The 18,479-nt window shown below is 42.9% G+C and overlaps 1 protein-coding gene across 1 annotated transcript in view; it reads left to right on the forward strand.

Annotated features, from left to right (window-relative positions):
- Positions 1-18,479, forward strand: part of LOC143788784 (uncharacterized) — a 170,038-nt gene that overhangs the window by 21,546 nt on the left and 130,013 nt on the right. The window contains exons 2-3 of the mRNA XM_077278669.1: positions 2,697-2,884; positions 17,233-17,282. Of these exons, the coding sequence (XP_077134784.1) occupies positions 2,697-2,884; positions 17,233-17,282 (238 nt within the window). The remainder of the gene's footprint in view (positions 1-2,696; positions 2,885-17,232; positions 17,283-18,479) is intronic.

Raw genomic sequence — 18,479 nt, forward strand, 5'->3', positions numbered from 1 at the left:
GAATCTGTCACCTACTTTTTCATATATAAGCTTCGGCTACCGCCATCAGGGGCATTCTGTAATGCATTCTGTAATGCTGTAGATAAGCCCCCAATGTAACCAGAAAGATAAGAAAAACAGTTAGATTATAATCATCTGGGGGCAGTCCGGTGCCGTCCGGTCTGATGGGCGTGGTGGGCCGGGTCCGGCACCTCCCATCTTCATGCAATGACTTCCTCTTCTTTGCTTCCTGCACAGGTGTACTTTATCTGACCTGTTGAGGGCAGAGCAAAGTATTGCAGTGCGTAGGCACTGGGCCTCTCTGACTTTTCCCAGCGCCTGCGCACTGCAGAACTTTGCTCTGCCCTCAACAGGTCAGATAAAGTACACCTGTGCAGGAGCAGCGACAGGAAGCAGAGAAGAGGAAGTCATCGCATGAAGATGGGAGGTGATGGACCCAGACCGCAGCGGACCGCCCCCCAGGTGAGTATAATCTAATTTGTTTTTCTCATCTTTCAGGTTACATTGGGGGCTTATCTACAGCATTACAGAATGCTGTAAGTAAGCCCCTGATGGTGGTGGCCGAAGCTTATATACGAAAAATAGGTGGCAGATTCCCTTTAAAGAGGACTTGTTAGAAGAAGCCTCTCCTTTTTTTCCGCTGCTCCTTTGAGTTCACCATTTTATGTTTGTTTGTTTTTTAAAAGCTGCTGAATAGTTCCAGAGATTTTGGCTTTTTTATTAAGCGCTAACTATTATTGTCTTTACAAAGGGGGCATTACTCACAGGGTAATAATGAAACCTGAATCATAAAGAACAAATACAAAAGAAGAATTTCTTTGAAATGCGGTGCTTGAGAAGGATGTTATCAATTCTATGGATGGCGAGAAGAACAAATAAATAAAATTTGGAGCAAATCAAGCCAGACCTGTTACTGGAAGCACGGATCACCAAGATGTGACTTGCCTATTTTGGACACATCATACGAAGACAGCATCACTGAAAAAGAACACCATGATCGGAAAAGAATAGAAGGAACAAGACGAGGAGGAAGACCAACAACCTGATGGCTTAGTACTATAAAGATTAACAGAGAAGACCCTGGTGGGATCTAGGATTGCACAAGATTGTTCTTCCTACAGCTCACAAATCATTTGTCCATGAAGTCGCCATGGCTTGAGATCGAACCCAAGGCCATAAAAAAAAGATAATGCAGAACAACAAGTCACAAATCTGAAGAATCCAGAGGATATAATACTTATATGCCTGATTACTTGTGTTTATCCATTTAAATACTGATTAAATACTGATTGCCAGTGTGTACGTGCCACTTCCTGCCAACAATGCGACTGCTGGGTGTCAGTGAATTGACTGCTGAAGGTCCTTGTCACTGCAATTTTGATCTCAATATAAATCCCAAGCTATAGACAGCTTTCAAAGCAGAACATCATTATCGCTACATGCTGCAGTACTGCAGTATTGCAGGTTTGCGATTTGTAAAACAAACGTTCACAGGTTCAAGTCCTTTTAGGGACTAAAAATTAAAGTAAACAATAAAAAAGGTTTTAAAATATAAGAAAGATTAAAAATATAAAAGACGGAATCACCTCCTATCTCCCCCTAAAAAAATTAAACATACTTGTTATTGCTGCACTAAAGTTCTAAAGTTATAAACTTAATTAACCTATGTAGTAAACATGTTTTTTGGCTTACTCGCCTTCCTAAAAAATGAAATAAAAATAACAAAAAATGGTCTAAATTTTGTATGTACCCCATAATGGCATTAATAAAAACATCAGAATGGCATGCAAAAAACAAGCCTACACACAGGTCCACCAATGGAAAAACAGTTATGGGTTTCAGAAAATGACGACATAAAGCAAATTTCCATGTTTGCAAAATTTTCATCCACCAATTTTTTTCACCACTTACATAAAAATAACACTTACACAGTACAAATATAGTAACACAGTAATCATGACTATGATTGCATACAAATCATGATCCAATTTCATTCTAACAGCTTTATGAACACTGTGCAAACAAAACCTAAAAACAAGGCCAACATTTTTTTTTCCCACTATTTTACCACTCTTGGAAATTCTTTCTGATTTCCAGTACATTGTATACCAAAAATAAATGCTGTCATTTAAATATTTGAACTCATCACGCAAAGAATCAAAGCCTTTTACAGTTATGTTGACAAAAAAATAAAAATGTCTAAATCTTGGATAAAGGGGATAGAAAAAAAAGGTGCAAAAATGAAAATTGGATATGGCAGGAACACAACTGTGTGTAACAGTGTTTGTCTACTATAACTCGTATAAATATATAATAAAGGTGAGTTTACTTTGCATTGTACATGGGACTGCATCTGGTGTCTCGAAATTCCTTTGGTTTTATGATGATCCCTTTCATCGGTATTGAGATTAGGCTGAGTTAATAAGAATTTGTGTCATCAAATAAAATGAAAATCAATTTAAGTTATTTCAAGCATTAATATAGGAATGCATAACATCAATCAATATAGGAAAGAAAGACTGCAAGCAATATTATACAATAATCAGCCACAAATGGAAAAACCATTGTACAATTGTTACTCATTATGATTTTATAAAAGATCCTTAGAATTGTAGCACTTAAATCGGCCTATTTGTATCCTTGTGGCTTTATATAAGAGGATTAAATTTAATGGCATGCTTCTTCTAATGTTTTAGGAAATCTAACTTAAGAAGATTGACTGCAAACGTGACATGGTCACATCCACAATGGCTTTGTCATACTATTTTTATAGTGTTTCTGGTCTTGTCACAAGTGGCGCTGTGTATCTTTGTTGTGACTGAACACATGGATGCGAAGAAATTTAATAAAGAACATACTACAGTGCAAAACAATGGAAAAAATGGTGAGTAATCTCATTTGTGTTACTCACAAATACTTAATGGACCGTATCAGCGAATAGCTAGAATTCATTAGACCCCATAGCAAACTTCTGAGTAGCTACAAAAGATTACAGCATCTTATAGCGTTTTTAAGCATGGTACATAAATAATTGTAGATAATTAGTACCCATAGATAGGACCATCATACAACCTATCATCAAATATGAAACATAAACGCTTTAGAAAAAACGATGATATTAGCTCAAAGAGTAGAATATAAAAATTAATACTTTATTCATTAAAAATTGAAAATTGACAACCAGTGAATGGAGACAATATATAGTACAAAAACAGCTGAGTGTCATGAAACATTAGCAGGAGGCCAGTATACAGGAGGTCCGAATCAACAATCTTATCATACAAGGAACAAAGTCCAAAATACTTAATACTTAATACTGCACCGCAATGGGATACCCAATAGAATATAGTTAGGGTTGAATACTTAATCCTTTAAATTATGGGATAACCACCAGACATTGTATTTGGGCGGCCCAAAGTAGCTGTCTAAGATGGTCATATAGCCGCTGAACACACTCATATATTCATCTATTATAATAGTGTACAAACAGAAATACTTAATATAGTGAACAATGTCTTACCCACCGCAGTGCAGGGACACTCCACAAGCCTGCCTCCGCCCCAACGCGCGTTTCGGAAAAACAACCTTCGTCAGGGGGCCCTCAGCTGTTTTTGTTCTATATATTGTCTCCATTCACTGGTTGTCAATTTTCAATTTTTAATGATTAAAGTATTAATTTTTATATTCTACTCTTTGACCTAATATCATTGTTTTTTCTAAAGTGTTTATAAAAGATTACAGCAGCACAATGCAAGCACTAGGATGTATGCAAACATTGAATATATAACATTTGAACTGCTCCACTGCTATATAGAATATATTTATAAAAACGTAGGTACTTAGCTCATAAATTAAACAAATTCATGAGAGTCCATCAGTCATAGCAAGGCATAACTTTCCTTGATGGGACCCTAACCTAATATTTCAATATAACAACCTAATATTGCTATATACCAAAAGCACAGTTCCCTAGCTAGATGCCCACAAATTTAAAAGGCAAGTAGGAGCCAGCATTGATTAAAAACAGCTTTAGGGTGCAGTTAGACAGCCGTATAAATTGGACTGAGGTCAGAATGCAGTGACCGGACTGGCTGGCTGCTCTCCTGACCCAAGCGTGACAGTTTTGTATTTTTATGCAGCTGTCACGCTCTTGTCGGAAAAGCCATAAATAAGAATTACTTGGCACTCTGGAGATATTTTTTGCAAATTTTTAGAAAAGGATTTTTATTCGGTGCATCCAGCTCAACATATATAAACGTTTTCGGTCTATACACAAAAGACCTTCATCACATACAATAGTGAGTGCTGGAGCCACTGACAATGTGTATCAGCCGACACGCTGATACAAGCAACAGCCACGGAAAGGGAGCGCAGGGCGCCTTAATGTATGAGGCGATGTATGTAACAAGCGCTATGGGAGAGCAAGGTACTCGCAGGGGAGAGAGCGCTGAAAAACCGCCGACGCCACAGACGCCGTGCTGCGGGGAAGAGACGCTCCCAGGACTGGGAGCGTCTCTTCCCCGCAGCACGGCGTCTGTGGCATCGGCGGTTTTTCAGCGCTCTCTCCCCTGCGAGTACCTCGCTCTCCCATAGCGCTTGTTACATACATCGCCTCATACATTAAGGCGCCCTGCGCTCCCTTTCCGTGGCTGTTGCTTGTATCAGCGTGTCGGCTGATACACATTGTCAGTGGCTCCAGCACTCACTATTGTATCTGATGAAGGTCTTTTGTGTATAGACCGAAAACGTTTATATATGTTGAGCTGGATGCACCGAATAAAAATCCTTTTCTAAAAATTTGCAAAAAATATCTCCAGAGTGCCAAGTAATTCTTATTTATACTATACGGGTTGGATATCTAACTTGTGCACCTCCAAGAAACCCTGAGTGCCGTGATCACCACTTCCACTTGTCGGAAAAGCCACCGGTCTGTTTGTGGCTTGCAAAAGTATTCACCCCTCCTTGGCATTTTTTGTATTTTGCTACCTTACAACCTGGAATTTCACTGATTGTTTTGAGGGTTTGCATTGGTCCATGTAAAGAACATGCCTACAACTGTAAACATTTGGTTTTCTTTTTATTCTGAAGCAAACAACAAATAGTACAAAATAACAGAAAATGTTACTGTACATAACTATTCATCCTCCTAAAATCAGTACTTTGTAGAGCCTCCTTTGCAGCAATTATAGCTGCAAGTTGTTTTTGATAATACCCTATGAGCTTTCCACACCTTGCCACTGGGATTTTTGCCCATTCCTCAAGGCAAAACTGCTCCAGCTTCTTTAAGTTAGATGGTTTCCTTTGGTGAACAGCAATATTCAAATCTGAACAGAGATTCTTAATTGGATTTGACTAGGCCACGCCAAAACATTTATGTTTCTCACTAAACTACCCAAGTGTTGATTTAGCAGTGTTTCTTTGGGTCATTATGTTGTTGGAAGATCAACCTCTTTCCCAGTTTCAAATCCTGACAGACTGAAAGAGATTTGCTCAATAATATCCCTGTATCTTGTGCCATTTATCTTTCCCATGACTATTTTCACTGTCCCTGCTGGGTTCTTGGAGTGATGAGCTATGTTAATTTTGCACCAGACATAGCATTTACGATGGCCAAAAAGTCCAATTCTAGTCTTATGTGACCTCAGCTCCTTCCTCCCTACATTTGGGGAGTCTCCTACATATCTTTTGGAAAAGTCAAAATGAGCCTTACTTTTGTGTGTAAGTAAAGGCTTTTTTCTGCCCACTCTGCCATAAAGGCCACCTCTATGGAGTGTACGACTTATTGTGGTCATATGGACAGAAACTTCAGTCTCTACTTGGGAATTCTGCAGCTCCTTCAGGGTTACCTATGGTCTCTGTGCTGCATCTATTATTAATGCACCCCTTGCCTGGGGTGAGAGTTTTGGTGGACGAACCTCTTTTGGCAGCTTTGTTGTGGTACCATTTTCTTTCCATTTGATGATAATGGATTTGATAGTGCTCCGGGGGATCATCAGAGATTGGAATATTTTTCTATAACCCGACCCTGACTTTTACTTCTCAACAACTTTGTGTCATGTCAGACGCTGTTCAGACCAGGTCATCCGACAGACAGCGGTAATTCCGCTTTTTACCACTATTTACTCATTGGCGTCGGCTAGATTTTGTCTAGCTGTTCCGGGGTTAATTTACCTGATTCACGGATTGAAGGCTGGGCCATGCCCATTGCCTTTTTATGGTTCTCCTGATCATTGGGTGTCGCCGATTATAGCTTCTGTCTTGCACATTTGTTATCTCGGTCTGGAGTGGAGAGCTGGTCATTGGAGTATCGTTGCTGGTGGTGTATTTTCCCTTGTCTTATTTACTCCTTCCTATATTTGTGTTTATTTTGCCCTGCACATTTATAGTGTATTCCTGAGAGACAGCAGCGTGATGTATATTTTCCTTTATCCTTGTCTGTGCTAACTGTGGGTACTGGTGTATTGCATTCACTGGGTGGAGGGCGGAGGTTTCCAGCTCAGGGTTGTATCAGGAGGCAGGGTGAGGTTCGAGGCCTGAACATGCACACCATCAGTGTAAACTTCAGGTAGAGGGCCAGTCAGTATTTCCCTAGTCTTAGGAAAATTGCAGGGGCCCGGGTTATAAGCTCTCACCCACCTAGTCTCTCCGTGACATTTTGTCCCTGACTTGTTTGATGATCTCCTTGGTCTTCATGGTGTTGCTTGGTTAGTGGTGCCTCTTGCTTGTTGGTGTTACAGACTCTGTGGCCTTTCAGAAAATGAGTGTTTATACTGACAGATGATGTGACACTTCAGCACACAGGGGTACTTCCTTTCACTAACTATGTGACTTATGAAAGTAAATTCTTGCACAAAAATTTTTTTTAGAGGCTGTGGTGGAAAAGGGTTGAACACATATGCACATGCCAGTTTTTTAAAATGATACCATAAATTAAATTTATGTCTATATTTTTTTCACTTCACTGCCAAGGGGGGAGTGGGGAAAATACTTTCACAAGCCACTAAATATATATACAGTACAGACCAAAAGTTTGGACACACCTTCTCATTCAAAGATTTTTCAGTATTTTCATAACTATGAAAATTGTACATTCATACTGAAGGCGTGGAATTATATACTTAACAAAAAGATATGAACTGAAAATATGTCTTATATTCTAGGTTTTTCAAAGTAGCCACCTTTGGCTTTGATTGCTGCTTTGCACACTCTTGGCATTCTCTTGATGAGCTTCAAGAGGTAGTCGCCGGAAATGGTTTTAACTTCACAGGTGTGCCCTGTCAGGTTTAAGAAGTGTGATTTCTTGCTTTATAAATGGGGTTGGGACCATCAGTTGTGTTGTGCAGAAATCTGGTGGATACACAGCTGATAGTCCTACTGAATAGACTGTTAGAATTTGTATTATGGCAAAAAAAAAAAAGCAGCTAAGTAAAGAAAAACGATTGGCCATCATTACTTTAACAAATGAAGGTCAGTCAGTCTGAAAAATTTGGAAAACTTTGAAAGCGTCCTCAAGTGCAGTTGCAAAAACCATCAAGCGCTACAAAGAAGCTGACTCACATGAGGACCGCCCCTGGAAAGGAAGACCAAGAGTCACCTCTGCTTCTGAGGATAAGTTTATCCAAGTCATCAGCCTCAGAAATTGCAGGTTAACTGCAGCTCAGATTAGAGACCAGGTTAATGCCACACAGAGTTCTAGCAGCAGACACATCTCTACAACAACTGTTAAGAGGAGACTTTGTGCAGCAGGCCTTCATGGTAAAATAGCTTCTAGGAAACCACTGCTAAGGACAGGCAACAAGCAGAAGAGACTTGTTTGGGCTAAAGAACACAAGGAATGGATAGTAGACCAGTGGAAATCTGTGCTTTGGTCTGATGAGTCCAAATTTGAGATCTTTGGTCCTACGACCGTGATTTTGTGCGACTCAGAAAAGGTGAACGGATGGACTCTACATGCCTGGTTTCCACCGTGAAGCATGGAAGAGGAGGTGTGATGGTGTGGGGGTGATTTGCTGGTGACACTGTTGGGGATTTATTCAAAATTAAAGGCATACTGAACCAGCATGGCTACCACAGCATCTTGCAGCGGCATGCTATTCCATCCGGTTTGTGTTTAGTTGGACCATCATTTATTTTTCAACAGGACAATGACCCCAAGCACACCTCCAGGCTGTGTAAGGGCTATTTTATCAAAAAGGAGAGTGATGGGGTGCTATGCCAGATGACCTTGCCTCCACAGTCACCAGACCTGAACCCAATTGAGATGGTTTGGGGTGAGCTGGACCGCAGAGTGAAGGCAAAAGGACCAATAAGTGCTAAACATCTCTGGGAACTCCTTCAAGACTGTTGGAAGGCCATTTCCGGTGAATACCTGTTGAAGCTCATCAAGAGAATGCCAAGAGTGTGCAAAGCAGTAATCAAAGAAAAAGGTGGCTACTTTGAAGAGCCTATAATATAAGACATATTTTCAGTTGTTTCACATTTTTTGTTAAGTATATGATTCCACATGTGTTAGTTCATAGTTTTGATGCCTTCAGTGTGAATGTACATTTTTTATAGTCATGAAAATACAGAAAAATCTTTGAATGAGAAGGTGTGTCCAAACTTTTGGTCTGTCCTGTGTATTCAGACCCCTTTAAATTTTTCACTCTTTGTTTCTTTGCAGCCATTTGGTAAATTCAACAAAGTTCATTTTTTTTCACACTCTGCATGCCATCTTGACTGAAGAAAAACAGAAATGTAGAAATTTTTGCACATTTTTAAAAACAGAAAAACTGAAATATCACATGGTCATAAGTATTCCTACCCTTTGCTCATTCACTAATTTTTAAGTTACATGCTGTCCATTTCCTTGTGATACTCCTTGAGATGGTTCTACTCCTTCATTGGAGTCCAGCTGTGTTAAATTAACCCCTTCATGACCCAGCCTATTTTGGCCTTAATGACCTTGCCGTTTTTTGAAATTCTGACCAGTGTCCCTTTATGAGGTAATAACTCAGGAACGCTTCAACGGATCCTAGCGATTCTGAGATTGTTTTTTCGTGACATATTGGGCTTCATGTTAGTGGTAAATTTAGGTCGATAATTTCTGAGTTTATTTGTGAAAAAAATGGAAATTTGGCAAAAAATTTGAAAATTTCGCAATTTTCACATTTTGAATTTTTATTCTGTTAAACCAGAGAGTTATGTGACACAAAATAGTTAATAAATAACGTTTCCCACATGTCTACTTTACATCAGCACAATTTTGGAAACAATTTTTTTTTTTTGCTAGGAAGTTATAAGGGTTAAAATTTGACCAGTGATTTCTCATTTTTACAACAAAATTTACAAAACCATTTTTTTTAGGGACCACCTCACATTTGAAGTCATTTTGAGGGTTCTATATGGCTGAAAATACCCAAAAGTGACACCATTCTAAAAACTGCACCCCTCAAGGTGCTCAAAACCACATTCAAGAAGTTTATTAACCCTTCAGGTGTTTCACAGCAGCAGAAGCAACATGGAAGTAAAAAATGAACATTTAACTTTTTAGTCACAAAAATGATCTTTTAGCAACAATTTTTTTATTTTCCCAAGGGTAAAAGGAGAAACTGGACAAGGAACGTTGTTGTCCAATTTGTCCTGAGTACGCTGATACCTCAAATGTGGGGGTAAACCACTGTTTGGGCACACGTCAGGGCTCGGAAGGGAAGGAGCGCCATTTGACTTTTTGAATGAAAAATTGGCTCCAATCTTTAGCGGACACCATGTCGCGTTTGGAGAGCCCCCGTGTGCCTAAACATTGGAGCTCCCCCACAAGTGACCACATTTTGGAAACTAGACCCCCCAAGGAACTTATCTAGAAGCATAGTGAGCACTTTAAACCCCCAGGTGCTTCACAAATTGATCCGTAAAAATGAAAAAGTACTTTTTTTTCACAAAAAAATTATTTTAGCCTCAATTTTTTCATTTTCACATGGGCAACAGGATAAAATGGATCCTAAATTTTGTTGGGCAATTTCTCCTGAGTACAACAATACCTCACATGTGGGGGTAAACCACTGTTTGGGCACATGGTAAGGCTCGGAAGGGATGGAGCGCCATTTGACTTTTTGAATGAAAAATTATCTCCATCGTTAGCGGACACCATGCTGCGTATGGAAAGCCCCTGTGTGCCTAAACATTGGAGCTCCTCCACAAGTGACCCCATTTTGGAAACTAGACCCCCCAAGGAACTCATCTAGAGGCATAGTGAGCACTTTAAACCCCAAGGTGCTTCACAAATTGATCCGCAAAAATGAAAAAGTACTTTTTTTCACACAAAATTTCTTTTAGCCTCAATTCTTTCATTTTCACATGGGCAACAGGATAAAATGGATCCTAAAATTTGTTGGGCAATTTCTCCTGAGTATGCCGATACCTCATATGTGGGGGTAAACCACTGTTTGGGTGCACGGCAAGGCTCGGAAGGGGAGGCGTGCCATTTGACTTTTTGAATGGAAAATTAGCTCCAATCGTTAGCGGACACCATGTCGCGTTTGGAGAGCCCCTGTGTGCCTAAACATTGGAGCTCCCCTACAAGTGACCCCATTTTGGAAACTAGACCCCCCAAGGAACTTATCTAGATGCATAGTGAGCACTTATAACCCCCAGGTGCTTCACAGAAGTTTATAACGCAGAGCCGTGAAAATAAAAAAATAATTTTTCTTTCCTCAAAAATGATTTTTAGCCCAGAATTTTTTATTTTCCCAAGGGTAATAGGAGAAATTGGACCCCAAATGTTGTTGTCCAGTTTGTCCTGAGTACGATGATACCCCATATGTGGGGGTAAACCACTGTTTGGGCGCACGGCAGGGCTCGGAAGGGAAGGCATGCCATTTGGCTTTTTGAATGGAAAATTAGCTCCAATCATTAGCGGAAACCATGTCGCGTTTGGAGAGCCCCTGTGTGCCTAAACAGTAGGAACTCCCCACAAGTGACTCCATTTTGGAAACTAGACCCCCAAGGGAACTTATCTAGATGTGTGGTGAGCACTTTGAACCCCCAAGTGCTTCACAGAAGTTTATAACGCAGAGCCGTGAAAATAATAAATGTGTTTCCTTTCCTCAAAAATATTTTTTTAGCCCAGAATTTTTTATTTTTGCAAGAGTAACAGGAGAAATTGGACCCCAAAAGTTGTTGTCCAGTTTCTCCTGAGTACGCTGATACCCCATATGTGGGGGTAAACCACTGTTTTGGCACACGTCGGGGTTCGGAAGGGAAGTAGTGACGTTTTGAAATGCAGACTTTGATGGAATGCTCTGCGGGCATCAGGTTGCGTTTGCAGAGCCCCTGATGTGCCTAAACAGTAGGAACTCCCCACAAGTGACTCCATTTTGGAAACTAGACCCCCAAGGGAACTTATCTAGATGTGTGGTGAGCACTTTGAACCCCCAAGTGCTTCACAGAAGTTTATAACGCAGAGCCGTGAAAATAATAAATGTGTTTCCTTTCCTCAAAAATATTTTTTTAGCCCAGAATTTTTTATTTTTGCAAGAGTAACAGGAGAAATTGGACCCCAAAAGTTGTTGTCCAGTTTCTCCTGAGTACGCTGATACCCCATATGTGGGGGTAAACCACTGTTTGGGCACATGCCGGGGCTCGGAAGGGAAGTAGTGACGTTTTGGAATGCAGACTTTGATGGAATGGTCTGCGGGCATCATGTTACGTTTGCAGAGCCCCTGATATGCCTAAACAGTAGAAACCCCCCACAAGTGACCCCATTTTGGAATCTAGACCCCCCAAGGAACTTATCTAGATGTGTGGTGAGCACGTTCAACCCCCAAGTGCTTCACAGAAGTTTACAACGCAGAGCCGTGAAAATAAAAAATCATTTTTCTTTCCTCAAAAAAGATGTTTTAGCAAGCAATTTTTTATTTTCACAAGGGTAACAGGAGAATTTGGACCCCAATATTTGTTGCCCAGTTTGTTGTGAGTATGCTGATACCCCATATGTGGGGGTAAACCACTGTTTGGGCGCACGTCAGGGCTCGGAAGGGAAGTAGTGACATTTGAAATGCAGACTTTGATGGAATGGTCTGCGGGCGTCCCATTGCATTTGCAGAGCCCCTGATGTGCCTAAACAGTAGAAACACCCCACAAGTGACCCCATTTTGGAAACTAGACCCCCGAAGGAACTTATCTAGATGTGTGGTGAGCACTTTCAACCCCCAAGTGCTTCACAGAAGTTTATAACGCAGAGGCGTGAAAATAAAAAATAATTGTTCTTTCCTCAAAAATTATGTTTTAGCAAGTAATTTTTTATTTTTGCAAGGGTAACAGGAGAAATTGGACCCCAAAAGTTGTTGCCCAGTTTGTCCTGAGTACGCTGGTACCCCAAATGTGGGGGTAAACCACTGTTTGGGCGCACGTTGGGGCTTGGAAGGGCAGGAGCACCATTTGACTTTTTGAACGCAAGATTGGCTGGAATCAATGGTGGCGCCATGTTGCGTTTGGAGACCCCTGATGTGCCTAAACAGTGGAAACCCCTCAATTCTAACTTCAACACTAACCCCAACACACCCCTAATCCTAATCCCAACTGTAGCCATAACCCTAATCACAACCCTAACCCCAACACACCCCTAACCACAACCCTAACCGCAACACACCTGTAACCCTAATTCCAACCCTAATCCTAACCCTAATCCCAACCGTAACCCTAATCCCAACCCTAACCACAACTGTAACCCCAACACACCCCTAACCCTATCCGTAACCCTAACCACAAGCCTAATCTTAACCCTATTTCCAACCCTAGCCCTAATTCCAACCCTAACTCTAATTCCAACCCTAACCCTAAGGCTATGTGCCCACGTTGCGGATTCGTGTGAGATTTTTCCGCACGATTTTTGAAAAATCTGCAGGTAAAAGGCACTGCGTTTTACCTGCGGATTTACAGCAGATTTCCAGTGTTTTTTTGTGCGGATTTCACCTGCGGATTCCTATTGAGGAACAGGTGTAAAATGCTGCGGAATCCGCACAAAGAATTGACATGCTGCGGAAAATACAACGCAGCGTTTCTGCACGGAATTTTCCGCACCATGGGCACAGCGGATTTGGTTTTCCTTAGGTGTACATGGTACTGTAAACCTGATGGAAAACTGCTTCGAATTTGCAGCGGCCAATCCGCTGCGGATCCGCGGCCAATCCGCTGCGGATCCGCGGCCAATCCGCTGCGGATCCGCGGCCAATCCGCTGCGGATCCGCTGCCAATCCGCTGCGGATCCGCGGCCAATCCGCTGCGGATCCGCTGCGGATCCGCGGCCAATCCGCTGCGGATCCGCTGCCAATCCGCTGCGGATCCGCTGCCAATCCGCTGCGGATCCGCTGCCGATCCGCTACGGATCCGCGGCCGATCCGCTGCCGATCCGCTGCGGATCCGCTGCCGATCCGCTGCCGATCCGCGGCCGATCCGCTGCGGATCTGCTGCGGATCCGCTGCCGATCCACTGCCGATCCGCTGCCGATCCGCTTTGTATCCGCTGCCGATCCGCGGCCGATCCGCTGCGGATCCGCAGCGGATCGGCAGCGGATCCGCTGCGGATCCGCGGCCAATCCGCTGCGGATCCGCGGCCAATCCGCTGCGGATCCGCGGCCAATCCGCTGCGGATCCGCGGCCAATCCGCTGCGGATCCGCTGCGGATCCGCGGCCAATCCGCTGCGGATCCGCTGCCAATCCGCTGCGGATCCGCTGCCAATCCGCTGCGGATCGGCTGCCGATCCACTACGGATCCGCGGCCGATCCGCTGCCGATCCGCTGCGGATCCGCTGCCGATCCGCTGCCGATCCGCTGCGGATCCGCTGCCGATCCGCTGCCGATCCGCGGCCGATCCGCTGCGTATCCGCTGCGGATCCGCTGTGTATCCGCTGCCGATCCGCGGCCGATCCGCTGCCGATCCGCTGCGGATCCGCGGCCGATCCGCTGCTGATCCGCTGCGGATCCGCTGCCGATCCGCTGCGGATCCGCTGTGTATCCGCTGCCGATCCGCGGCCGATCCGCTGCGGATCCGCGGCCGATCCGCTGCCGATCCGCTGCGGATCCGCTGCCGATCCGCTGCCGATCCGCTGTGTATCCGCTGCGGATCCGCGGCCGATCCGCTGCCGATCCGCGGCCGATCCGCTGCCGATCCGCTGTGTATCCGCTGCCGATCCTACCCCTAGTTCTAGTTCTAACCCTAGTTCTAACCCTAACCCTAGTGGAAAAAAAATATATATATATTTTCTTTATTTTATTATTGTCCCTACCTATGGGGGTGATAAAGGGGGGGGGTTTATTTATTATTTTTTTATTTTGATCGCTGTGATAGAACCTACCACAGCGATCAAAATGTACTTGGCCGGCCGGCAGATGCGGCGGGCGCACTGCGCATGCGCCCGCCATTTTGGAAGATGGCGGCGCCCAGGGAGAAGACGGACCGACTTCGGGAGGCTCGGTAAGTATGAGGGGGTGGTAAGGGGGTGGATCGGAGCACAGGGGGGGGATCGGAGGACCGGGGGAGCGGACAGGAGCACGGGGGAGCGGACAGGAGCACGGGGGAGCGGACAGGGGGACGGAGGGGGGTACCGGAGAGAACGGAGGACTGGGGAGGAGATCGGGGGCGGTGGGGGGGGCAGAACATGATTTCCAGCCATGGCAGATGCTATTGCAGCATCGGCCATGGCTGGATTGCAATATTTCACCATTTTCATAGGTGAAATATTGCAAATTGCTCTGATTGGCTGTTGCACTTTCAACAGCCAATCAGAGCGATCGTAGCCACGTGGGGGCAAAGCCACCCCCCCTGGGCTGAAGTACAACTCCCCCTCTCCCTGCAGATCGGGTAAAATAGGAGTTAACCCTTTCACCCGATCTGCAGGGATGCGATCATTCCATGACGCCACATAGGCGTCATGGGTCGGATTGGCACCGACTTTCATGACGCCTACATGGCGTCAAAGGTCGGGAAGGGGTTAAACTGACAGGACTTGATTTGCAGACACCTGTCTATATAAGACATCACAGCTTACAGTACATGTCATACCAAATGAGAATCATGAGGTCAAAAGAACTGGCCAAGGAGCTCAGAGACAGAATTGTGGCAAGGCACACATCTGGCAAAGGTTACAACAGAATAAGAGCACAGTGGCCTCCATAATCCTTAAATTGAAGAAGTTTAGGACCACCAGAAGTCTTCCTAGACCTGGTCGTCCAGCCAAACTGAGCAATCGAGGGAGAAGATCCTTGGTGAGAGAGGTAACGAAGAATCCCAAGATCACTGTTTCTGAACTCCAGAGATGCAGTATCGAGATGGGAGAACGTTGCACAAAGTCAACTATCACTGCAGCCCTCAACCAGTTGGGCCTTCATGGCAGAATGGTCCGACAGAAGCATCTCCTCAGTGGAAGGCATACAAAAGCCCGCATAGAGTTTGCTAAAAACACATGAAGGACTCTCAGACTATGAGAATTAAGATTCCCTGGTCTGATGAGACGAAGATAGAACATTTTGGTGATAATTCTAAGCGGTAGGTGTGGAGACAACCAGGCACTGCTTATCACCTGCCCAATACAAAACCAACAGTGAGACATGGTGGAGGCAGCATCATGCTATGGAGGTGTTTTTCAGCTTCAGGGACCCGGCGACTGGTTGCAATTGAAGGAAACATGAATGCGGCCAAGTACAGAGATATCCTGGATGAAAACCTCTTCCAGAGTGCTCTGGACCTCAGACTTGGCCGAAGGCTCACATTCCCACAAGACAATGACCCCAAGCACACAGCTGAAATAACAAAGGAGTGGCTTCAGAACAACTCTGTGACCATCCTTGACTGGCCCAGCCAGAGCCCTGGCCTAAACCCAATTGAGCATCTCTGGAGAGACCTGAAAATGGCTATCCACCAACGTTCCCCATCCAACCTGACAAAACTGGAGAAGATATGCAAGGAAGAATGGCAGAGTATCTCCAAATCCAGGTGTGAAAAACTTCTTGCAACGTTTTCAAGAAGATTCATGGCTGTAGTAGCTCAAATGGGTGCTTCTACTCAACACTGAGCAAAGGGGCTGAATACTTATGACCATGTGATATTTCTTTTTTTTTCTTTTTAAATTTGCAAACATTTCTACAATTCTTTTTTTATCAGTAGTGAAGATGGGGTGCAGAGTGTACAGTAATGAAAAAATATGAACTTTTTTTGAATTTACCGAATGGCTGCAATGAAGCAAGGAGTAAAAAATTTAAGGGGTCTGAATACTTTCCGCACCCACTGTATGTACAGCATATGTATATATATATAATTCTGTCTAATATGAGTTTATCAAACGCATGTGATTTTTTAAAATTTCTTCCATAATGTAATTGATCTGTGTTCATGTTACTAGTCTGAACTTACTCTGAAATTACACCACCTATTATGCTAGATATTCTTATATTAAAAATGCACTATGAGCTGTAATTTCTGTAGTATCTCAGGACTGTTAAAACACAAGTTAAATTGATACTATCGTGCAGGGCAAATACTGTATATGTGTTTTACATGCCACAACTCATTTTTAATAAATTGCAATCTGTCACCAGAATGTACAACATAATAATTATTTTAAAGTTTCCATTAAAATGTTTTAGTGATTTCCAGAAGTTAGAGATAAGTAAACTGTAATTCTTGTATGATTGTTAGATTCTATCAAAAATAAAATAATCAGTGAATTAATTTCATAACAGTTTGGCAGAAAATATGTGTCTAAGGCCTCATTCAGACATGTGATTTTCAAGTACGTGCTCTAACCGTTATTCTCCCAGTAGGAACTTCTGCATGTTATAATCAAAATAATCGGCGTTTTTTTATGGACCATGTTTACGCCAAAAGATAATGTCTGAATTTAAAATGACCAAAAATTACCGGTTTCCTGAAGAATTAGTCACAGCATACATTGGCATCTGTGTGCAATCCATGTGATATATATTTTAAAACTGTAATGGGTAGGAAAAGCTCTGCAATTTCTTATTTATTTTCCTATGTAAAAAGCAGTAATAAAATAAAACACTAATTAAAATCGGATCCAAATCACTGTTGAAAATCAGACCATTTTCTGCAGATTGCACTGAAATCTGAATGAGGCCATAGATAGGAAAATTAGATTGTAAGCTCCACTGGGATAGACATATGTATGTTGATATTGCAGAATATATTGATAGTAAAAAAAAATTAAATGAATACTTATATTTTTATATAAATTAGGTCATCTTTATCATACTGAAAAAGAAAGTATTCTAAATGGAACACACAAGGTAAGAAGTATTTCATTAACCCCAGAGTACATGTATCTTCTGCTACATAAAGCGTTGGAACTGGCTGTGCAGCACTGCAGGAACCAGACTATAATTGATGCCATCAAATCTAGCCCCAATTTCGACAGCTAAACCTTTAAAATGCCACTGTCTAGCATTAGATGAGCATTTATAAGGGTTTAACATTTCAGTTGTCACTTCTGATAACCACTGCCCCCTCCATCAAACGATCCTATAGTGATAAGCAATTGATTGACTTGACATCTGAGGGCCTACTGAAGGCTCCCATATCTGCCATGCTGGATCTCACATAAAAAAGTAGACAGAAAGTCGTCAACTTCACAATACACTGCAATTATTGAGGATTGCGGCAGTGGAGAATTTCAGTGTTGAGCCTGAAGAACCTGCATTGGAGGAGGGCATCCTAAAAATCTGTTCCCATTACAAAGGAGCGGGTCTCCTATACTTGTAATGCCCATGCAGTTAGTGCATGGGCTGACAAAAATTTCCCCCTGGGGGGTATACATCAACATACTGTCTAAAAATGTTGTTGACGGGCATCATATACACCCTTTTAAAACAATAATGTTGGTGTTGCATCACAGACCACGATCACCCTGGTGATATAGTGGTGGTGGATGAAGAGATGTGGAGGAGGGCTGTTATGATCCGGTGACCTTGGAGCCGCATGAAACTTTCTCTGGAGTCGGTGGAACCTGTACTGACCGCAAATCCTGAACTAACACCGCAACTAGAAGTAGTCGTGGGGTGTGCTTAACAACCCTAGACACCTCGACACAGCCGGAGGACTAAATACCCCTATAGATGGAAATAGGAATGCTATCTTGCCTCAGAGCAGACCCCCAAAGGATAGGCAGCCCCTCACAAATAATGACTGTGAGAAGGAGAAGATTAGACACACGCAGGTAGAAAACAGGATTTAGCAAAAGAGGCCACTCTAGCTAAATAGGAGAGGATAGGACAGATTACTAGGCGGTCAGTAACCCGTCCAAAAATATCCACAGAAGATAATACAAAAAGTTCCACAATCTAACTAAAGACATGGAATGTATATCTGCCACTCCAGAGAATCCAGCAAGACTGAGAAAATACTGACACAATCTAAGCTGGACAAGAAAACACAAGGAATAGCACTGAATTGTGAAACACACAGCATGTGTGTCACAGGGAAAAAAA

Source organism: Ranitomeya variabilis, chromosome 1, assembly GCF_051348905.1.
Source record: "Ranitomeya variabilis isolate aRanVar5 chromosome 1, aRanVar5.hap1, whole genome shotgun sequence".
NCBI lineage: Eukaryota > Metazoa > Chordata > Amphibia > Anura > Dendrobatidae > Ranitomeya > Ranitomeya variabilis.